Raw genomic sequence first — 24375 nt, 5'->3', positions numbered from 1 at the left:
ACATTTTTTTTCTACATTACGATCCAGTGAGTAACTTTTATTATTTTAATACCTATCTTAAAACCAGGGTTTAGATAAAGTCTCCATGGACAGTTATACTGTATGCATCCCTTTATTTCCCTAACACTGGTTAATCTATATAGCCTATATTGCGTGCCATAGGGACTGTTTTTTTAATTTTTATTTCCGGGTTTTACAGCATGTGTTATGATGTTCCACACAAACTCCATTTGCATTTGAATTAACCGTTGCCTGTTCTGTCTTCTAATTTAACGGAGTGACCCTTTGAATTGAGCTCAGGTGCTTTCTGAATCGCTCGACCCGCTTCCAGCTTCTGTAATTATTACTTTACACGTATATAGCCTTTATACACTGATCATATTAGGTGTTTTACGTGAACTTATCCATCTCACGGTAAAACTCACGGTTTTCTTTCCGGATTAAATAAAGTATACGTCTTTATGTATATTCTGGAACGTGAAAGGGCACCGTCCTATTCATTAGAACTGACTTGTGTTCAAGTGATGCTCGACAAAGGCGTGAATTGCCAACTCCACTGCAAATGCACGAAGACAATTCATGAATCTGTTTAATAGACGCTCTTGCCTTCCGTGTTTGGACATGACTTGTTTTTTTTTTGTCTGCTCTTCGGTTTGTACTGCTTGTCGCCTGCGTAGCTGTGTGTGTGTGTGTGTGTGTGTGTGTGTGTGAGTGTGTGAGTGTATAGTGAAAGCGAAATACTGTGCGTAGCAGCGCCAGATTTTCAAGAACCTGCCTCTTTAAGAAGAAGCTCTCCTGTTGCACAGAGAGGCTGGCCGGTGTTTTTCCACTCATGCTGCTGTCTAATGGTCACCCATTTTAAGAGACAAAGGTCAGAAAGAAAAGCTTATAAATTAAATTTAGTCTTGTAATTCTCTTATTCAACACTCAGCCACCGCACAATAGACAAGGGACAGCACACTTCAAAAGGAATAAAAGGAAACAATATTACAGGTAACTGAGCATCGCCTTGATCTACGAACTGTCAAGGGAACTAACGGATAAAAAGGTGGTTTTACTTCTGCAACTATTTATTTTGCTGGGAATTAATTTTATACGGGATTCGTTTTTACAGCCGCTGTAATTCTGTGTGGTTTGCGTCTTACTCTTTGTGAGGGCTGCTTTCTGTTACTCCTGTGTTCATTTTGTGAAGATGCTCTGTTTTAGATTAACTGAGCATCCTATTTGCAGTGCAAATTGATTTTTGTTTTAATAAAAATGAGACGTTGACGGAACATACAACGTGGATGCCTTATTCATTTCCTTTTTTTTTTTTTTTTTTTGTAACCACACTATAATGTGCGTTATTGTTCATTTCACAAATGCAATTTTATTTAGCATTAAAATGAAACACCCAGGACCTAGTTAGAATATTGTAGCGAATCAAGAATGATTGTAAAAGATACAGTGAAAGCACAATTTGTTTAATATAACGCTGGGAAAGAGTTTTCTTTTCTCTCGTGGATTTTAACGAGCACGTCTTAGAGTGACAGACATTGCAAGCTTTAGATCTGCTTCCAGTTTTTCATGTGCATTTGAATGGCTACTTTCTTGCACAGTCCCCCTATAAACAACCAAATAAGACACGACAAAGTGATCCTTGGTTACAGAGAGACTTAAATAATACAGGCTTTGAGGACTGATTTCCACGGCGATTATTTCTAGTTTTCTGTCGTCGCGTGTGGCGGTGGGGGGCGCAGCGTATTGTTAGTTTGTAGCAACAACGCCCGTTATTGTTCGGCTCTCACGCGCAAGGTAACGCTGGCTTTATGATTTCTCTCTCGTTACACGTGTAGCTCTTGGATAACATGTCACATTTTCAGTGATCGTCCACCCGTGTTCATTTCTACAGTTTGGGGGGATGCTTATGCATTAGGCACCAGTAATGAAACATGTGCCGTCTTTGTCTGAGCTGTTTGGATGGCTAGCGTAGCGCTGCAGGCGATGTGGAGGGGTCGCTCCCCACGCTGCTGCTCCAGCCCGTGTTTCGGCTCCGGTGTCCGGCACCTTGCAGGAGCGACGGGAAGACGTGTATGAATGCCTGAAAATGCGAGCTGCTGCTAGTCTCAAGCTGGGCGCGGATGCTTTCGGACTTGAAGCGGGTATTTTGGATCTTGCAATCGTGTTTGCTTTGTGCTGGCTATATGCAATGGTCTGTCTTCTACATGGACGTCGAGGAGGCTGAACTGTAGACAAGGTCCTTGAAAAAGAGGCTGAAGGAGCTGCTCTGAATCCTGTGCATGGGTCCTAATGACGAGAAACGCCTCTCCTTTGTGGTGGGAAGGGGTTTGAAGCTCCACCACTTCTCAACTTCCGCGTCTAGTTTAATGTGGAAAATGAGATAAAATGTCTGGACTCATCAGCTGCCCTTTCGTAACGCTTTCTTGTTGCATAGTGCTGCATGCTCCTTTTATAGCAGGATGGTGTGTTGGTTTAAGATAACTGTATTTTTGCAGCTACTTTCTAAACCGCGACTTCATGTTGGCAATGGAAATACTTGACCATCTTAAAACATGTTTCCCTTGCACGTTACAGCGTTTAGCAAAACACGGAAGAAGACGACGTGTGGGGTCTGGATTAGATTTGTGAATAAAAGATGCTTTGTGATCTCGGAATAGTTGTTAGTTAAGCAGGAACAAGGTAAGCTGCAGGAATAGCAATGTCTACAGTCGTCCTAACAATACGCGAGGTCTGCCGTTTGTAATTATAAATGCGTATGTATTGCACGGGCTGCTCTTGAGGGGTTTCTATCGCTTCTCTGTGTCTGCAAATGTGACGCAAGTAATTGTGCGAGTGCACTAAAGAAACCCAATTTCAAATCGAGTAATGGGGTCCTTTTCCTGTGTATGTATCGCAGACTTCAGACCGAATTAGAAGCGGTTATTAAACAGGTAGTGAAAGCCTCAGCGCCGTTATACTGCATGCCATTGTGAACCGAAACCCCTACCCTTAGGACTCGCTCTCCTTATAGAGGATGGTGTTCACATCAAGCTCCCCCATCGACCTTTCTTTGTCACACCGGCAGATGAAGGCTGTAGACAAACCTTTGTGGAGAAGAGGGAGCGGAACAAATTGTGCGCATGCCTGAGTAGCCATAGATTTTCCTGCCCCGAAGACAAACCCCGAGCGATTGACGTGCATACATGCGTTTTCTATATGCAGTTGGGTTTTTATGATGATGATGATTATTATTAAAACTGTGGGGAGTATGATGCTGAATACGGATTGAGGGTGTGCCCACGGTTTGCCTATCCATTTTCATCCAGTGCAGGGTCGGAGTTCTCTACACCTGTTTAGTGAAATGCACAGGCTGCATACATGCTACGATTTGTCGATGTCACCCACGTTTCTGTCAATAACTATGTCGCATGCGTGATTACATGGTTTGCATTACACTGGTTCTTGCTTGCAAGGCTGTGGGAGGAATACAGCCGGGTAGTGGCGCGCAAGTTCAGGGCTGCCGGGCTGTTTATCTGCAGGTGGTGACGAGCGCCGCTGCTCGCCGGAGATAGCGCGGCCCGGCAAGGTGTGGGCGATACACGGCGGTATCATGGCACACTTTCATTAACGCTTATTTGTCCTCGATACAGCTCCTGAGAAAACTGGGTGGTATGCTGGTACTATTGCACATAGACTCCCCCTCCCGTTTGCATTTTATTCTGTCTGCGAATACTGAAATTAGCCTTTGATTGCGACAAGTGTATTTGGAAGAACTGCGAATGGAGGAAAGCGACAGTAAAAACAAATGAATCCCTAAAATAGCAGCTGTAGTGATGACAATAATAATAATAATAAATGCAGACAAAACGGTTAAATTCACGGTATGCCCGGGAGTGCTGTGGTGTGTTCTGTAGGCGAACTGATCTGGCTTTCCTGAAATCCGAGAGGCTTACACATCCAAGTCTGGCCGTCTAAATCCATAAATCTGTTACATAATGCACAGTCTGCGAATACCCCACGGAGGAAAACTAAACACTGTAAGGTCGCTGTGTTTGGCAGTGGTGGCCTCTTTTTGATCTCATCTTAATTGGTACTATTAAGTCCTTTGAAGACGCCAGGGAGAGAGGTTTAGGACAGACTGGGTGGAGGAAGAGTGTGGAGTTGAGAACCCCTTATGCAACTATCTTGCTTTTAGATCTATATTACTCTTAACCACACATCGGTATGTTATGTCTTCTTTTGCCATATTTGGTCATGATTAATGCAATTGTCAGTAGCAGGCTATTCTCCCTTTTTTTTTTTTTAAAAAGATGCATAAACATTGTTCCATGACTTAATTTAGGATAAGTCTGATGTATTTTATATGCAAATCCTTTGGGTATAGAAATTTAATTTATTTTTGCATGCACCTTTCATCAAGCTGTTTTTTAAAATAGTTTCCAAACCTACTTTACTGCCTCTTGTCTTATTTGACAGAGAATCTTTTAAACCTGTGTTCCTTTAAACTATTATTGCACACCATTTTTCCCTACTCAAAAATGTTTGAAAGAGGTATTCTAATTGTAAACTGGGGAAAGGTGTGCTGTTGACTGATTGACAGTATATTACATTTTCTATATTAAGGCAAGGGATAGAGAATGTTATGGGAAAGTTCCATTGATAAGAACTTTACGCCCGTGTTTGTTTATTTGCCAAAATGGCACAGAGACATTACACCCCTAGGTTTTGATTAATCAAGTTGGGCTCAGCCTCCACCCCTTTGTTGGGTTGTCTCCAGTTTTCTTTTGAAAGGAACTGCAGTTATACTGAAGTGACAGTGTTATTGTACAATCCCACTCCCACTCCCCCTGCCACCCCCCCCACCCCACAGCAGGTTTTAAGTGTTTGCAGCCCAACTGGTGTTTGTTAATGCTGTATTAGGACCCAGATGAGACAGTTTTTTAAAGCTTTTTTGGGCGAATCACATTTTCAGATATTTCCCCCCTATTACAAATACAGTGACATTTGTGGGGGTAAAATAAAAGGGCAACACTGGAGCAGACTGGCAAGGCAGTTCTTTGCTGCACACTTCCTCACCAGAGTGGAGCAGAAAGTGACAGGTAACCCAGGAGGAGAAGATGCTCATTCAGAAATGGGGGACAGATGAATTGCAGATTAGTCGTGTTTGTGTACATATCTGTGTGTGTGTGTTCATGTAAGTATTTTTCATTTCTTGTCTCATGGAATATGGCAGAGGAAGCACAGGTGGGTGGTCTTTCAAACTGGCAGTGGGTTGACTGATAGACTGCTACTATGAAGCACCTTGATATTTCTACAAGACATAATAAGTGGATGAGCAAGTGGGATAGGATCTGTCATGCATTTCAGTGGATTTGTGGTGGGAAAAAATCCCAATGCATAGTAGTGAAATCCTTTTCAGGATTTACAAGCTTCAGGCTCTCCTTTAAACACACACCGTGTGCTGTATAATTTCAAGTTTCTTGTCTTATTTAAAGTAAGTTTGTAATATACAGAGTTACAGCAGTGATATATATGTACATCTTGTCTGCTTCATCTAGAAAATTGTACAAGAAAACCCTGCAGTTTGTAAAACCCAAAATGGAACAAAGTGCTACACACCTTCCTTCTTCATACTTGGAAGAAATTGGATTTTAACATGGTATCTGAGTATCATACTATCAGATGTTTAGGATTGGGACCGCTTATCTGTACTTGTGACTTGCTGGGCAGAGTTATAGTGGTCACATTCTAAGGTCTTGTAGACATTTGCTGTAAGAGTTTTACCTCTGAATATAAATGTGAAATACTATATAAAGTAAATTGAGATTAAATCCAACTCTTCCATTATTTAATGCTCATTAACATAATATTTAGTACCATGGGAAATGTGGCAAAAGTAGACCTAGTGTACAAGAGAACCTCATGCACTGAAGTTAACTCTGGGATGCTGCATAGGGTTCAGCCAAGAATAAATCATTTAATAAGCAAGGCAATGGCTTTTAAATTCTGCTTGTGACTTTTCATCTTATGGAAAGCTTGAAAGAGTGTCCCTTTATGTGGTTAGATATTGAATGCTTGCCGTTAGCCAGATCACTCGGCGTAAACGAGCTGTAACAAATGACGTGGGACACAAAGCAGAGTATGCAGTTAACTGCGATAACTAATCAGTTTTCTTGCACTGCGTCCCTGATCAAATGGCGTTGAAGTTTAAGTCGCAAGGCTTTACTGCACATTCTTAAACACCCGGACAAGTGAATAATAAATGGTTCAAGTTCAGCAAATTAATTAATTCTTAATTAATATCAAAGTGTTCAGTCTTAAGAGTACTCAATATATAGCAAGTTCCTATTTAATTTGCAGACATTTTACAACAAGTAAGGAGTAATGGTTAAGGCTTTGGACTCCTGAGCAGAAGGTCATGTGCTCTGTCCTAGTTGGGGGACACTGCTGTTGTACCCTTAAGCAAGGGACTGTACCTATATTGCTGCAGTAAAAAAAAAAAACACAGCTGTATAAATGGGTAATTGAATGTAAAAATAATGTGATGTGTTATAACAGTTGTAAGTTGCCCTGGATAAGGTTGTCTGCCAAGAAATATAATAATAACAATCATAAAATAATTTTTGATTGAAAGATTACCTGTACTTATTTAGATTACAGTTCAAATGCATTTCTGTGAAGTTTATTAGGATTTAAGTATGATTTTCTGGGATTATTTATCAGATTTCGTTATGTAAAGAATGTATGGTAGAAGATTTGGGCAAAAAAAGGGGGGGGGGGACGACACCTGACGAGTGTACTAGAATGACAAAATGTGACCAATACTATGGCAATAGAATTTGAATACCTTTCTTGGGGGCAGGTATGTCACTCATATGTATGCAAGCAGATGATATTTCCCTTCTGCTTGACAGAGGGGATTCTTGGAAAACTGCACCTTTTAAGAATTGTTTCAAAATGTTGCCACTTCACATTGAGTTGAATAGTCTTTTAATAGGATTTGTATGTCCACATAAAAGTAACAAAAACATCTTCATGTCTAAGTAGCATAGTATTTTGTTGTATGAGCTACTCACTCTAATAATGTATCCTGCATGTTCAATGTCAGACTCGCATACCTCATATATTCCACAATCTACACTTGTGTTGGCCGAAAGGTCAGTTGTAGCTACTTTGTTTTTGGTTAGGCTTCCTTGTCATTACAAACCAAATTCACAGATTTACTTATTCCACGTTGTTTATGTTAACCATCTGGTGGCTCTTACATGAAAAACAATGTTCTGGATTGGGCCATTAGCCACACACCAGTTGTGTGGAGGTGTTTTACTAAAGCTATTAGTTTGGTAACACTTTACAACAATAGGCACTGATTCTTAATGGATTAATGTATGAATCCCACAGGAATAACTTATAAATGCCTCATGCACTTCAACCGAGTTCTGGTGTTGATGTATAACCCCAACCCCAAACCTAGTCTCTAACCCTATCCCTAACCCTGACCATAAACCTTATTATTACATGTGAATAACAACAGATGGAGTGCATAAGGTATTCATGTTATTCCTGTGGTATTCCTATATCAATTCATTTAGAACTGGTGCCCATTATTGTAAAGTGTGACCATTAGGTTTTATGATGAAGTTATATTGAAATTTGGAGTAGAGCCTGACAGTTGTGCTCTGCATCCTAATTAGGCACTTTCCAAATTTTGCATATACAATGATTTTCAATTGCTGCATTTAACTCTGCGGTAGAGTAACAAAAAAAATAATATATAAAATGACCTCTGTTGGAAGAGCAAAATGTGTGCATGTTTATTAGTAAATTAAGTACTGTTGCCTTACTGTAATAAGAGCCAACAAAAACACTTATTGTATTAGAGACGGGATCCCCATTTAACAGCAGTGCATACTTATCAGTAGCAGTACACCCAAGATGATTGCTGCCTTACTTATTCTGTCAGTGTTTCCAAATCTGATTTGACAAGCTCATATGACCCACACACAGTTAATAATTCAGTCTGTTCTGCTTTGTTGGTATATGGAAATTTACAGTGTTCTCTCTGGGTCACGTGGGCAGTCCTTGCTGTAAGCTGTGCCCAATCTCCAGATTGTTTAATTGCATTTAGTCAAGGGGCGTGTCTCACTGTCAGCTTCATTTCGAATGGGCTAGGATGACATTAAGGTATTTAAAGAGGCATGGGGAAGCATACAGACCTACCACCTGCTGCTATGAAGGAACTGTAAGTGTGAAAGCTCAGTCTTCTGAATGAGTGAATGGAAGTGAAAATGTATTAGACTGCCGTGCTGTCTTTTTTTTGGAGTAATTAAAATTAGATCATAAACTGGCTTTTTGTATTTATTTTTTACTTCTGCTTTTTATGTCCCTTTTATATTAAAGACCAGCTGCTTGCAAAAAACAATACGTTGAAAATAGTTATTAGTATATGTAAATCTGAGCGAGCTAAATTCAATTTGATGGATTTGTTTTCTTCAATCTAATCTAAAATCTAATCTTTCAATGTAACAATTGTGTTGTACTTGCGCAACACTTCTCTCATAAAGGTTGTTTTTTGGGAACTTACTGAGCTAGTGGAAATTAACTTCTGTAATATTGCAGTGGAATGAAGTATTGGATTTTCAAGTTGCAAGGCACCAGTTTCTGAGCGGTAGCAGTTAGGGCATTCTTCTGTACAAGTGGCTCTTTTTCAGGCAGGGTGTTCAACTTGTGTGAAGGGGGTTAAGGTAGGTCATGTATTTTCTTGTTATCATGCAGTAAAGCTTGTCTCAGAAATAGTGTTAAATGTGTGCTGCTTCTAGAGACCTACTACAACTAACAAAATGCCTGAAAAATGCAATGTTTTGCCTAATTATTTCAGACAAATCCAATTAAAAGTTGATTGTCGCTTTGCATGTAAAATAAAAGTAATATTTTGATTTGGTTGAGTTTGCGTTACATGTAGCATCGGACTACATATAGCTGTTCACCTGTGTTCTTCTACTGGCTTGACAGGTCTGAGTGTTAACATTGACTTCTGTGTCTCTCTGTAACTGTCTAGGCTGGAAGTGCTTAGAAAGATGAACTCATTTTGCCTGTATGCACTGAGATGCCAATGTCTCAATCTGGAAGTGAGATTATTAATTTGAAACCATTTACTTTAAACTGATAAAGCATTTTTCATGCATGTATCTTTGGAGACAATGTGATTTATCAGTGTAATTGGTGTGAGCCTAAAACTCTGACACAAATTGATGCTAGAAATAAAATGATTTGGCCTTTTCTCAATAAGCCAGTACCACTTGGCAGTAATGAATCTGGCATCTCTGAAGCCGATACGATTAAAACGGGAAGGCAACCAACACGTGTTGAAGCGCTTTGGAAAGTGCAATTATTTTATTTCCTAACACACCGATCCCCAACTCCCCTATCAAGCCCCATGCTCCTGTTTAAAACCATCTATGGGATACAGGCAGTACACATGTCCAGCTTGCACCTAATAAAAAAAAAAAAAAAAAAAAACTGCTGTGCCTGGGCTCATTTGTAAGAGCATTTGCGAGCTGAAGCTCCACAGCGAACAAGGCCAGAGCCAGGGAGAAATCCGTTGTGCAAAGCAGCTGTGGATCAGGCTCCCGAGTGACCACGTACTGCTATGGCTGATCCTTTAACATGGTCCCCGTAATGGAAAGCCATAGCTGCAGCCTCTATTGTGTGAATTGTGAAATTGAATTTGAAGTTGAGCAGAATGGAAGGAACAATTCTATTAGATGTTCGCATCATTGGTCCCTGAAGCTTTTATCTTTGTCCCCACATTGCATTTCCTGTTTCATCGGTCGCCTCGGGGCTAACAAAGAAAAGACATGCTTTAAAAACCAAACAAAAACGCAGCATGTGATTTACTTTATCAATTTAAAGCTCTGTTCAAACTAGCATAGCTCCCTCTGGTCAAATTGGTAGGCAATGATTACAGTCGAGAGACCAAGATGTTTCAGCAGGTCTACAGTGCATTCAAGGGACGTGATCACAATTGTGTTTAAATACTCTTGGTCAAAGTGTGTTTCTTAAAAAGTTAACAAAATAAATGTAAAGAAATGTCCCTGTTGACTTGTACACTCCTTGGTCTGTATTTATATTGCACAACAATGAAATGGGTTCTTGTTAGTTCTGTGTTCCCATATGACTCTTTTATTAATAGCTTGCTCATCAGTATGTTTTGGGTGCACAGTTTCTTGACAGTAAATGTGGGTTAAAGCCGTTAAGTGATATGGGTGTTTTTGCCGTGTCTCTTTTAGCTTCCTTTGTTTATATGAAAATATAGACGTAGTGGTATCATATTAATTTTAATTTAGTTTTTTCCTGTTTTAACATCAAACAAAGGAACACTGCAACACAGGACATTTTGAGGAATTTGTGTTATGGCTTTAACCACATTCAGCGGTTATTAGACTGCATTATAAAAACATGGTTTATTTCTGCTGGAGGTTTTAAACCTGTTTTTGTCTCTTCAGTAAATCAGTTTGCACTTGTGGTGAAACTTGAATGACACTTGTTCTGTTAGCTGCTTGAGCTGCCATGATGACTCATAATGTAATGTAAAGTGCTACCTTTAAATATCAAATCATTGTTCTGAGAGCACAATCTTAACTTTTTTACTTCACATACTTTTTAAAAAGCATCAGTTATTATTAAAAAAACTGTGATCACCGTGTTGACTGGCAACCAATTCTTAGACGTGTCATGCAGACAGCGGATTGAGCAAAACTCTTAAATAATTCACTGCATTCTGAATTTGCCCATTTAATGTTGAGTTCTTGAGCATTTATTTTAAATTCTAGACGTATCTGCATAACAAGTCTCAGTTTTAATACAAACATTACAGAAAGGAAGCTGTTTTTGCATAAGATTAGATGAAGTTCCCTTTTTCCCTGGGTAATCAACTGCAGAATAACTTTTCAAGATGAGCTGGAATGTACAAAAAATACATTTCTTGGCCCAGGTGATTTGTTGAAATCGGTATTAACATCATTAAGGAAGTTACTGTATTACCTCTGTGAATCTAATATTGAGCTGTTGCAAGAGTTTCTAATGGGTATGTTCTCTGTATTGGGCCTGTTGAATGTGAAGGGAGGGAAGATAGATTGGGACTTTGATGCAATTTGTAACACAGCCAAATCTTAAAGAGGTGAATATCTCATTTTGAACCAGCCCCAAAAGGACAGGAGACCTGATATGGAACAATTTGTTGTTTGTATACTCCACTACTGGATATTTTACTATCTATCTATTTATTAATTACTTTATTTAGTTTGATTTTACAAATCACCACAATAAGTGATTTTGAACAATGACCGTTCTGGTCAGAAAGCCCATTTGTTTAATCAACACAAACTGAAAACCATTCAGGCTTCTAGAAGCCAGAGAATTGCTTGTCCATGGCAATCTCTCCAATGGATCATGTAAAGTTCTGCAGCTTTCTGGCACTTGACTGGAAATGTGATATACAGGACAGTAATCACAGAACTTTTTTTTTTTTTTTTTTTTCTTTCATTCTTGGAATAGCATCTCAACAGTGTATACATGACTTTAGTTAAGGCTTGTCGAGTCTCTCGGTGAAACATAATTCATTAGTGTTTTTGGATTATTGTGTAGACTAATACTTGTAGGAATTGGGAAAGTACAGTCAAGTTTTGTTTCTAGTCTGTTACATTTGATCTATAGATTTGTGATGGGACTTCTTAGTTTTTTTTTTTTTTTTCTTTAATTCCTGTAACTTCTGGGTTTGTCGTTTTATTTTTCTGAAGTGGGGCTTATATTTTTATTTTTCCTTTTCCATCAGGAAAATCTCAAAGAAACTCGTGTATTGCCAGTTGTCAGTTAACGTGGTCTGAAACACATGGCAAACATTCAACAAACACTTTGTGTGGAAACTATTTTCTTTTCCTGTTTTGACATTTCTCCTCTCATGAGTAACACAAAGCAAGTGATGTTTGCTTCAGATAACACTACTAAGAACTGAATTGTACATGTTGCTATGTAAAGAATATTGTATTGCACAAATAGGCAAAACTTTTGTTTTATATTTTGCTCAATCAATCTCTCTCACACACGTATATTTATGTATGTGCGCCTTCAGTGTATTTCCTTTCTTATTAATTTGTTTATATCCAGTTAAAATGCTAAGATAAAGAACAATCAAAAGAGTTTCAAAGTATATTCAAATAACCAGACAAAATCTTAATTAAAAGGAAGTTTGGAGTTCCCTTGCTCTGTAGTACACACAAGAGCCCCCTGTACAGTAATATCAGGCATGACATCCATTTTGGGTGGGTGGGTCTTTTCCTCCTACTGTATAGTGTGCTGTGTCCAGCTCTTAACTTTTTGATCCGAGTCAGCTTCTCTTTATGCTTGCATGTTAGGGCCTTCCTAATTTTAGTAGGGTACAAGTGTATGTGCATGTGCATGTGGGGGCGGGGGGGGGTGGCGGTGACTTTTATCCATATATACAGTGTTTTAGGCATTTTGCCCAGTAGTATCGGGTGGGCTTTGCAGCTTTTACAAAAGCAGAACTGCCCCTCCTGCAGCCCTCACATTACACTGTTCAGAGCTGGATGATCGCTTTCGTTCCCAACTGCTTAGGGCCACCGGCACGTGTCTGTGCTCACATTGTGACTTAATGCCGTTCACCAAGGAACTGAAGCCTCTTGCTTTTGTGTTCCAGCATGGCACAGAAAGAGAAACTCCAATGCCTGAAGGATTTCCACAAGGACACTCTGAAGCCCTCACCCGGGAAGAGCCCTGGCACCAGACCGGAAGACGAGGCAGAAGGCAAGCCGCCTCAGAGGGAGAAGTGGGCAAGCAAGCTCGACTTTGTCCTGTCCGTTGCGGGCGGCTTTGTCGGTTTAGGAAATGTCTGGCGATTCCCATACCTCTGCTATAAAAATGGTGGAGGTGAGTATTTTATTTATTTGTTATTTTAACGAAGTATTTCCTCATGGAGGGTGGCATTGGGGCAGGGTGGTTAGCGCTGCTGCCTCACAGCTCCAGGGGTCCCGGGTTCGAGTCCTGGCTCGTGGTGCCTGTCTGTGTGGAGTTTGCATGTTCTCCCTGTGTCCATGTGGGTTTCCTCCGGGCACTCCCACCGTCCAAAGACATGCAGGTTAGGTTAATTGGCCATGCTAAATTGCCCTTTAGGTGTGTGTGTGTGTTGCCCAGTGATGGCCTGGCGTCCCGTCCTGGGTGTATGCCTGCCTTGCGCCCTGTGCCTGCTGGGATCGGCTCTGGCCTCCCCGTGACCATCACCAGGATAAGCGGTTTTGAAAATGGATGGATGGATATTTCCTCATGGAAATGTTATATATTTGACCTTTTCTACCTGATGTTTCTTGTTGGGTGTCTCTGTTCCTTGATCCTTTCACTGGAATGTGATATCCAGCATTTACCTGCTACAGAAATTGTATTGACTTGCATAAAAAAATAATTAAATCCTTAGTTGAAATGGTAAAAACCTCAAGTCTTTTTCTTTAAAGAACTGAAGTAAATTTAATTAATACAAATAATTACATGGAAATTTAAGCTGAGATCAGTTCCTGCAATTCAATATTTTTTTTTTAGCCATGTAAACATAGAAGACACAGTGCTGGTGTCTCTTGTCTCTTCCCCAAAGCATTATTATTAATCTGCAGTTTTGTTTTTGCTTACCCAGGTGCATTTCTCATCCCGTACTTCATTTTCTTGTTCGGTGGAGGTTTGCCTGTGTTTTTCCTGGAGGTGGCTTTGGGACAATATACGTCTGAAGGTGGAATCACCTGCTGGGAAAAGCTTTGCCCCATTTTTACTGGTGAGTGTGTTCAAGAGGAGTTTTGGAGAAAGCTCCCTAGTAGCCAGCGTCTATCATCGTGAAACCCTCAGACTTTTTATTTTTATTTTTTATTTTTTTACAGTAGGTGTGGATTAATCAGTAACTGACATCCAAACTAGCATTTTATTTTATTTAATCCTTGTTTAAATGCAAACAAAACCTATACCTATAATTACTCATGTAAAAACTGAGTGAGGTTCAATGATCCCTCATTTGAAAAAACAAATTCTCCTTAATCAAAAATGGCAAATTATAAAGAATAACCAACAGGTCCAATTTCTGAAATGTTTTCATCCACTGATTTGTTACTACCATCTTGTGCCTGCATGTGTAAAAACACCCTTGAGAGCTGTAATGAGCTGGTGTGAAACCACTTAATTGTCCTTGTAGAGAAACAGCAGGGTCTTCCAGGATTTTTTTCTTATTATATTTGAAGGGTCTTTTTATTCCTTTGGAGAGTGAGTGAGATGGAAGAGAAAGCTTAAGGAACTCCTTTATAGAAGTAGTTTGGAATAAAATCAATTCAATGACCAATTAGCAAAGCTGGAAGATGGAACACACATTTTCCAGAGAATTTGTGATATTATCTCCTGCTTCTGCACTGGTTGCTGGTTGTCATGACATCCTGTGGATAAAGTTGATAAGTCTGCTCTTAGTGGTGATATCAATGATGGAAATTCCAACTTAAAACGCCTTCCTTTTTGTGTTTGATTTGCACTCCTCAAGCAAACAAAGCATTTGGCCTTGTGTTTACATGCCTTGTGTATTATGACTTGCCTTAAGCTTCACTAGGCCTTGGCCTTTGGATCACACTCAAAAGGTGACTGTATTATGTTTTTTTTTTTTTTTTTTTAATTTATACAAAATCCGTTTTTATCAACGTATTGACTTTATTTTAGCACTACAACCCACGGACTAAAATGGGATATATCCTACAAAATTTAATTATTATAAAACTGTCCATTTCCTTTAACCATTGCAAATCTGCAGTGTAAACGACATTAGAGGACATAATGTATCGCACGCTTTTTAGGCAGGCCTGGAAAACTTGACTGACTTTGAGCTCACCCAGGCACAGGTCAATTGTGCACCACTCCTGGAGAGCTCTCACTGGTGTTTGGTCAATAACTCAAAGATCCAAACCACCCACTTCTAGACTCCACATCCTAACCACCAATGTTTACCAGCTTAGCCACAAAAAGTAGCCCCTTTCATTGTTTAAACATCTGTGAGAGTGTCCATCTGTGTCGACTGGACTGCTTTCTATGGAAGTTTGTATTTTTATCCAAGCACAATACCTGCACCTTTTTCCACGTGGGAAGAAACATAGTACCCACTAGCCTTGTCTCTCTAGCTAGCCTAATTTAAACCTATTAAACAGAGTTCAGTTTTTATTGTGCTCCTGGTTGCTAGGATCTGTGTAGATACAGCATGTTCCCTTCAGCCAGCCTTTTCCTCCACAGCTAACTGAAATGAACTTACTTCATTAGGCTGCCCTTTCAGGTATGAAATAAATGACTCTGTATTGTTTAACCCTCCTGGAATGGCACACTCCATTTTCATGTTTTCTTCCAACTAGGGCAAACTATATTATCCTCTATCTCTTTTGCCAGTGTGGTGTGTCTGTGGACGCATTTTGTATTTAATGTTTTTCAATCCCCCCCACACAATTTCCCTCTTGAACTAAGCACCTCCACGGCTGTAATCGTGTGCCTGGGTTTCATGTAAACAGACCGGCCCGAAGACGTGCGCATGTACAGTGCTGAATTCTGCGTTGTCATGGCAGCAGTGCAGGGGAAAAACATCAGGGAGATGCTTAGCAAGACAGCAGGCCTAGGAGCCATTCAAGGAGGAGACATCTTATGAACAGGAAAGAGAAATGGCAGTCCGTGACAGCGATGCAGAATTTCTAGGTTTCTTTCTAGTGTGCAGGACATGCATGTGCATAAGCAGAGCAGAGAGACCCCACATTTTTTAGTGTACTATAATCAACCATATTATAATATGCTTCATCCACAAAGCAATTTAGTTGTCTGGACTCAAGAGTCAGGGTGGAGAAATAGAAGAGCTCATAGCTGAATTATTCTCTCCATCAAAAGCCAGCCAGGCTAGAATGTTTGAGTTATTTGAACAGTCCTTTTACCTATATTTGTGGTAAACTTGAAGCTCATTACTTTTACACATTTTCCATGCCTTTCACTTAATTTCAAATGATTTTTTTTGTTCGTTTCCCAGTAGGAATAGAATGCAGGGAATTCATTCTCAGAGGCAATTGTTTAATTAATGAACTTCATGTGGATGGTTGGGTTTTCATGTATGATTGTAGTGTATAATCAATCTCATTGCAATGGCATCTGTTAACGCCCACATTGCTAAGTAACAACCAATATACCTGACATACAATGCTGTCCCACCACCTCTTTTGATATCCAATCAGCTATTGATCACTTTCTTTGTAGTCTGAACACCATTTATGTTGGGGGGGGGGGGGTTGCCCATATTGGACAGTTAGCCCAGCTGTTAATTAGCTTGTCTGCTCATCCAGGATTGCTGAAAAAGCCATCCGTCAGCTTCACAGGCAGTTCGCTGAGAGATGAGTGCTCACAGGTGGCAAGGGCTCCCACATCACAACAGGATTTTGTGGGCACCATTGCAATCTTCCTGTTAGCCTCTGATGAGCTTTGCTTTACTGTATGCTATCAAGTAACAGCCCACATCGCCTTAGCACTGCAAATAAATCAGGAGGAGGGGAACCCCCATCCCCAGTTATGGCCGGCTTTCATTACATGAAGTGTGGTTATGCCAGCAAGATAAAAATAGCTTGGTTTACGCTTTTGCTTAAAAAAATAAAAACGGTGTTGTTGTTGGGTGTTTAGCTGTGTAGTAAGAGTTAGGGTCAGCTACCATCCACCAGAACTACAATCTATTCTTTCTTAAGAGCTGGTAAAATGCACGTACAGTTAAGCAGATTATTCATAAAATTAAAAGCTCACTTAACTAATTGAGAGTGCTTATGAAGGGGAATTAAAAAATGATCTATCTTGAAGTTGCCTGAGGACTAAAACCCCCTTAGCCTTGTAATACAAGATTGTCCTGCTGTAAAAAAAATAAAAATAAATAACTCCTTCCTATTTTTCTTTTTTTCCCTGCTTCAGGTATAGGCTACGCTTCTATTGTGATTGTCTCCTTGCTCAACGTGTACTATATCGTGATCCTGGCTTGGGGTCTGTACTACCTGTTCCAGTGCTTTCAGCCTGAGTTACCCTGGGCTAGGTGCAATCAGCCCTGGAACACTCCCAACTGTGTAGAAGACACCCTCCGAAAGAACAAGACTATCTGGCTGTCGGTCAACTCCACCAACTTCACCTCACCGGTTACAGAATTCTGGGAGTAAGCAGACAGTTTATGTATTGATGTACATGTCCCCTAGCCCTTTAGTGGTTTACATGCTGTACAGACAGCACAATTGTGAGCAAACCGAGGCTACAGCAAAGACAAGGCAGCCATGAAGTAGGTTTCTGTGTAATCTAGGTTTCAATATAGTGTTTTTTATATACCAATTTTTACTGCCTGTCGGCTATGTTAGCAATGTTTTAATCTTAATTTAACAACCCCATTGTATGATCTAATTGTTTTCCCAAAATAATAACATTAAGCTTCTCAGGCATTTCCTTTCTTGAGGATCTGAACTTGGACATGTAGAGTAAAGCATTTTCCTGTTGCAGAAGGTGGCTAGTAATTTGCCAGACCAATTCACCCAGAAAAGCCTGATCCTTTCACAAGTTTATTCTAAATCTCATATGGGAAACTATCCAATCACAGAGCAGCAGTTCCAAACATTCCTATACCTCTTGTCTTGTGTATAAATGTCAACCCGTGCAGAGAATTATCAGGATTTAAAAAATCTTAATTTACCTTCAGGACATGTAAATGCTACTAATGCAAGTTTCACAGGCTGTACATTTGTTCTAAATTGTTTAATTACATTTACCTGGCATGAAAACACAATGCAGATCAGCTACTGATATATTTGTCAACTATATACATTTGTGATTTATAATACGTTCATACATTGTGTGAACGGTGTCTCTTATTGAATGAGATGTAATTTCACAAAGTTTGTGCAGCCAGAATCTCTCGCCCAAACTGCACGAAATGACATCTCTTATACAATAAGAGATCCCATTCACAAAATGTATTAACTGATGGAAGAGGTGACATTCAGCTTAAGCATGGTGAATGTAAAAGGCTATGCAAACTTACCTTCAAGTTTTGCATTCACTGACCATTAATGAGGCCAAAGCAAACAAAACCTTGTGACCCGATGCATTCTTTTTTGACTTCACTAATGCCACCTTGCATCCTCTTTACAGACGCAATGTTCTGAGCATCTCCGATGGCATAGATGATATGGGCATTCTGAAATGGGATCTGGCTCTGTGTCTTCTGGCTGTTTGGGTCATTTGCTTCTTCTGTATCTGGAAGGGAGTCAAGTCGACTGGGAAAGTAAGAGTCTGCTTTTTGTTTCTCGCTTTCAAATACCCCGACCCAAGTGAGTGCACCCACACACACGTGCGCACGCACCCCTGCACCCACACAACCACCCCCTCTCCTGTCTCAACTGTCGTCATTTGTTATCACACTGTTATAGTTTAATTAAATATGTCTCTCTGGTATTCATATGGCTTGTTTCCATATCCATCAGAGCACAGAACTGTTTGTTAATTCTGGATAAGAACTTCATTATCCGTTGTACAGTGTTGTAACTGGGGGGGGGGGGGACAAGATTGTGAAGGGAAAATCTATGAACTCTCTGTTTGATGGGACAACTTCTAAATGTGTGCCATAAAAGGATACAGAGCAAAGGAACTTTCACTTTTCCTGCAGTGGGAGTTTACATTTGTCTTTCCAAGGAGTGTCTCTGTCTGCCTACACCACTACCAATTATGGCACTGTAAAAGAGAATTATATTGATGGGCTATTACTTTTGTGTTCATTGTAATATGCATTCGTGTGGCTATACTTTAAAGCTTTTACAGATTTGACTTTTAAATCCCTACCAAGAGCAGGACACCCAATTTCAATTGGTTATATATTTTGGAGCTTGAAGTGCACATGTACCTAAATGTGAACTTCTGGGAATAGCTGCAAATGCCATCAAAAATATTTCCTAATCATCTTTAAACATAGTTATTCTATGCAAGAGGCCAAAATTAGCTGGTTTAAAAATAAACAATATCTGCTTTTAAAAGTAGGGGAAATTAACCAAATCCCTAAGGAACTCGGTTACTCGGCATACACATGTCGACTTGACGCTGTTATAAACAGCCCAGTGGGAAGAGCTATGCAGACATGGCCCTGTAGGTTAAATTCTTGTTTCCATTCTTGTGCCATCAAGTTGATCGGCATCAGAGACACTTGGATGGGGAAACTTGAATGTTGTCTGGCACGTATTCTTATTTATGGGAGTGTCCATAGGCAGTACATTTCCATTCCCTATACAGACTACCTTCGACTTCTGAATCACCATCCATCAACAGAGTGTTTCCCGGCCTTTATAATGTTGTAAGCTAGCTCCACCAATCTATCAACACAAGACAGCTGTGCCGCTTCACAGCAGCTGTAGCTTGGTGGATGGCCAACCTGTTTTTAACCCAAAAACCAGCAATGCTGAGGCCTAATGGGTTCTAATGCATTTTCTACCATGCTTTTCTTATGCATCTTAACACATAAAAAGAGTTTTTGTCAACGGCCAGTAAGGCTTCATCTTCACAGTTGCCACTGTGAAATACACCCAATGCCCAATAATGTGTCACCCTCTCATGGAAAATCCTGTTCTCTCAGCATAAGTTGCTTAAGCCAGCGTTGGGTGGGAAATCCAATCCATCCCCCTAGTTATAAGAAGTTATCAGTTTTTGAGAAGGAGGTCTGATCTCCTGTGTCTCCCTTCTTCTCTCTTGAAGGTTGTGTACATCACCGCAACGTTCCCTTTCGTCATGCTGATTGTGTTGCTGATCCGTGGGGTCACTTTGCCAGGGGCCGCCGAGGGAATCAAGTTTTACCTGTATCCGGATCTTGGGCGCCTGGCAGACCCAGAGGTAGGAGCCCTTCTTGCTCTGATCTCTGTGCCTTTGCGGAGTGTCTGTTGGCAAGAGGTGCTCTGGTACTGCTGCACACATTTTGCAGAGTTTCTGAAATTCCCTTACCTTGGAGTATTAGCTGTGTTTACAGTACTTGAGGTACTAGTGGTGAAGCCTGAAGCACAAACATTAACCTAGACCTAAACACCGTAAAATCATTATGCGTTAAGTGAGTTTGCGAGGGAAGCGGGGGAGGGGTGGGATCTGTTAGGTTGCTAGAGCTAGTGACTCGCAATACAACTGTTGTAGGAGTGGACATGGATGGTAAACAGAAAATCTAATGGGACTTTCAGCCTGTTGGAAATAAAGTCTTGGCCTAGATTTGCATAATGATTCAAAGTCGAAGTAAGCTAAGACATGTCTGCTGAGGTCCCGAATGATCAATATAATGAGGGTGTGGAAGACATGAAAATCTTTTCAGCAGCCAATTTTGCATTTTTATTCTTTAATTTTTAAATGAACCAAATAAATGCACACTAGGCTAGTCTGGGTTGTTATGATGCAATTTAAAAAAAAAAAAATTAATATCAGTATTATTATTTTTTTTTTTTTTCCACTCCTTACATTTTATTTTTACAGAAGCACATATTTCAAACCACAGTTTATTAGAATGATTCTTCAGACAGCAGGTATGTGGTCACGCATGAGAAATGGCAAAAAGTCGCTTTAGTGTGAGCTTACTAACTTTGAGAATGTAGATCTAAGATTTGCTGGATGTGAAAGTGAAGGAGTCTGCAGGAGCCTTACGAGTCTCAAACCCTCTGACACTTGGATGCCTTTCTCTTCTTTTTTTGATTTTTCCCTCAGGTGTGGATAGATGCGGGGACTCAAATTTTCTTCTCGTATGCCATCTGCTTGGGAGCAATGACTTCTTTGGGGAGCTACAACAAATACAAATACAACTGCTACAGGTAGGCCTCCACACTGCAGGGGGGGAGGTGTGGGTAGTGCTGTAAAGTTGGGTAAAAAAAAAAAAAAAAAAAAAAAGTGGGGAACTTTTGTGTTAATTAACAAACTCCATGACATATGTGTGACTTAGGGACTGTTTGCTGCTGGGAGGCCTGAACAGCGGTACCAGTTTTGTGTCTGGCTTCGCAATATTTTCCGTCCTGGGCTTCATGGCACAAGAGCAAGGGGTGGACATTGCCGATGTGGCAGAGTCAGGTACGAGGTTAAAAGTAGCAGTGATGGTGGGCGCTGCTACTTAAGAGTTGGTCAAACCATTCAATTTCTAGAAAAAAAGAAAAAGCCAAAACAGAACCTAAAAAACTTTAAAAATAAATCTAAAACTTTTAACGGGACAATTCATAGAAAAAAAAAACGACACTGAAATGTAGACTTTGCGGCCAAACGTCCTTGATTTTTATAGAAATAATATATAACCATGCAAATGAAATATAAAACAGCTGTGAGACTCCAGAGGAAAAGGAATCTGATTTGTTGGATTTGCCATACGTAAAGCTATCGAGAGCATTTAAAGAAGGAAACGCTGGGGAAACCAATTATATTTGGTTTTATTGGACTTCATCTAGAAAAACAATAGTGGCGAAGAATCGTCTGTCAGTTAAAACAAAAAATAAAGTGGCGTTTTCTTTCCTCGTTTGCTTTAGATGTAAAGTGTGCTACTCAGACAGTCTGTTCCTAATCAACAGATACTGGAGTGAAGCAAAACATCTAAAAAACAAAACCAAAGAAAACCCAAAGTAGTTTACCAGCCAGGACATCTTGTGCCAAGTTAATAAAAAAAAAAAAAAAAATCGAAGTTATCCTGTCGCACAATGGGCTGTAATTACCTGCAACAACGCAGATGTTTGTAAGAAACCACTGGGCAGTCTTTTGGAATTTCTTGAAAGATGTAAACTACATCTGGCTGATGTCTGAGATGGATTCCATGCACTCTTGTTTTTCCCCTGTAACTTGTAACTGGATATGCAGATGCATCTTCACTCTGCATGCTCACACTTATTTACAACTCTTTTGTGTTCTCTTCACGTGGCAACTTGGCAAAATGTTTCAGTGGGGTGATTATTTTCAGGTCGTATTTTTTTTAAGAAATTGAACTTCCGAAACTTTTTTTTTGGTGTGTGTGTTTGATAATAACATTTCTTTTAGTCAATCCCTTTATAAGAGGATTTTTTTTTACCTTATCGCTTTAAACTGATATCCTGTTTCACTGGCTCCCTTTTAAGTGTTTAGTTTGGTCTGTAATGCTCTTCTTTTGAAACCTCTTTGAAGATGCAACTTTAAAAGTGGTCTTTCACCTGTTGGTCCATAAATAGTTCTCTCTCAGTTGAGAGTTGGAGGGGGAGATGTTCGGGTTGGAATGTATTGTTGGATATTCTGTACCCTAATTAACAAAGGGGCCCATTCTATATTTATAGAAGAATATTTAAAGAAGCATCAGCATGGAAAGTAGATCATGTATATAGAAGACTGTGCTATAAAATTGTATCTTCATAGAGTTAGAAGTAAAAAACATGTGTTGGATATGAACTTTTCAACTAAACCACCTTAAGGTAAGCAGTGAAAAGGTCTTTTAAAGTCATTCAGGCTGGGATTTAAAAATAAAAATAAAGATTTTCAAGCTTTAACTGTGACAGGTTGATCTGTAAGTGCTGTTGGAATCTTTCCATGATTTTTTTTTTTTTTTTTTTTTTGGGGGGGTGATTTTTGTTTTCTCACAAACACAGGCTCCTCAGTGATACTCGGTCTGTTGTGTTTGTTTGAACGATCCTACTGTAACTTCTACAGCTAAACGAATTGCTACGTGTTCTTCTCTTGTTTTGTTCTGCTTTTAACATCTGTCGAACAGGTAATCCATCGGCACCCTTGCAGACCTCTAAAGACAAGAGGATTCGATTTAGTACGGTGCCACCGCCCCCCTGTCAGTGTCATAATTTAGCTAGGATTCTCTTTGGTGCCGAATGCACAAAAAGCAGTAGTCATGGGGGTGGGGGGAGGGAGGGGACCCACTTATTGAACTCTTTAGATGCTAAATATTGTAATTAAGCGCGCGCTCCTTAAGATCAAGTTAAGATCAAGATTTAAGTGGATGAGCCATAGAATAGAGGAAGACGAAAAACTCTTTAACACACCTCCTTTAAAGAAAAATGTGCCTCGCTTAATATACATGCATACATATACGTCTCTTGGATTTTAATCTGTTCTGCGCCAGGGGTGTCACTTTGGTTGGATGTGGCTCTATGGCATGGAGCAGATTAAAAAATGAGCTGAGTACTTATTATCTTCTCTCCCCTTCCCCTCCCCTTTTCTGTTTTCTTCCCCTATAGGTCCTGGCTTGGCCTTCATTGCCTACCCTAAAGCTGTGTCCATGATGCCACTGCCCACATTCTGGGCCATTCTGTTCTTTATTATGCTTCTGCTATTGGGCCTCGACAGCCAGGTGAGTTTATGGTTATACCACCCCTCCTACTAATGCAAATCAAAAAGGTTATTCTGTATGCCTTGGCAATTACAAACACCTGCAGTGTTTAAATTAGTGGCACTGATGCAGAACTATCTCTTTGTATATGTATTATATTACATATTTTAAATCTCCTTGTATATATGACATAATGCTGTCAATTGCATGAAGGTGTCACCCAGTGGAATATAAAGATAATTTGAATGAGGCACAAAACTGGGCTGTCTGCATTGCTGTCCTTTTGCAATAAACAGAACACATTTGCATTGTGCAGAGATTCTTCCCAAAACTACATTCATATTATTATCTTGTCTAGTGAATCTATAAGGCAAGTGGCCAAAATGTATTGAGAAAGGGGAGGATTTCTTTCAGTGATTCTGTCATGGAACTCCAGATTGTGCCACACTGTAACGGATGCATTAGCCAAGCAAGGATATGAAATGCAATAAGGTGTGTCTCAAGACTGAATGTCTTCATCTCTAGACTAATACATTTATCTTATATTATTGTGCTTTATCTTCACTGTCAGATAATCAGGATTTAATTTAGATACAGGCACAGATTAATAATACTTATAGCTTTAAAGACTAGTAGAGGACAGACGTAAACACTACAGGTGGACAAGCCTAGATACAAAAGTTTTACAATAAGATTGAGCATTTGTGTTAAAACAGTAAGGGAAGTATTACTGGGGTTCTGTAACAGAACAGATGAATTGAGAAAATTGGGTGATTTCCATACAGAGGAAAAAAAAGTAACCCAAAGTCTATTACTGTCCTTTATGTGTACAGTAATAGGATTTGTTTAAGGAACTCAAAATGTTATTTCCCTTGTGCCATGTAGTTCATATCTTCACTTTAGATTCATTTATAAATATGTGAGTACATCTGCTCCAATGGCAACTGCCCAGGGGAGTGCCATCAATTGGTGGGTTTTCTGAATATCAGATCTCTCAATCCAAGCATAATTCTAGACTG

The 24375-nt window shown here is 39.8% G+C and overlaps 1 protein-coding gene across 2 annotated transcripts in view; it reads left to right on the top strand.

The window, feature by feature from the left end:
- Positions 1-765: 765 nt before the first annotated feature.
- Positions 766-24375, top strand: part of slc6a6b (solute carrier family 6 member 6b) — a 38175-nt gene continuing 14565 nt past the window's right edge. The window contains exons 1-9 of one of the 2 annotated variants that reach the window (XM_066698320.1): positions 766-993; positions 12695-12924; positions 13679-13813; positions 16990-17224; positions 18208-18340; positions 19798-19932; positions 20782-20885; positions 21014-21138; positions 23265-23377. In XM_066698320.1, the coding sequence (XP_066554417.1) occupies positions 12696-12924; positions 13679-13813; positions 16990-17224; positions 18208-18340; positions 19798-19932; positions 20782-20885; positions 21014-21138; positions 23265-23377 (1209 nt within the window). In that variant the 5' untranslated portion in view covers positions 766-993; position 12695. Of the gene's footprint in view, positions 994-8162; positions 8222-12694; positions 12925-13678; positions 13814-16989; positions 17225-18207; positions 18341-19797; positions 19933-20781; positions 20886-21013; positions 21139-23264; positions 23378-24375 lie in introns of those variants that run through there. The other variant, XM_066698319.1, reaches the window with a different exon arrangement.

Source organism: Amia ocellicauda, chromosome 3, assembly GCF_036373705.1.
Source record: "Amia ocellicauda isolate fAmiCal2 chromosome 3, fAmiCal2.hap1, whole genome shotgun sequence".
In the NCBI taxonomy this organism is placed as follows: domain Eukaryota; kingdom Metazoa; phylum Chordata; class Actinopteri; order Amiiformes; family Amiidae; genus Amia; species Amia ocellicauda.
This window is presented reverse-complemented; position numbering and strand designations above follow the sequence as displayed.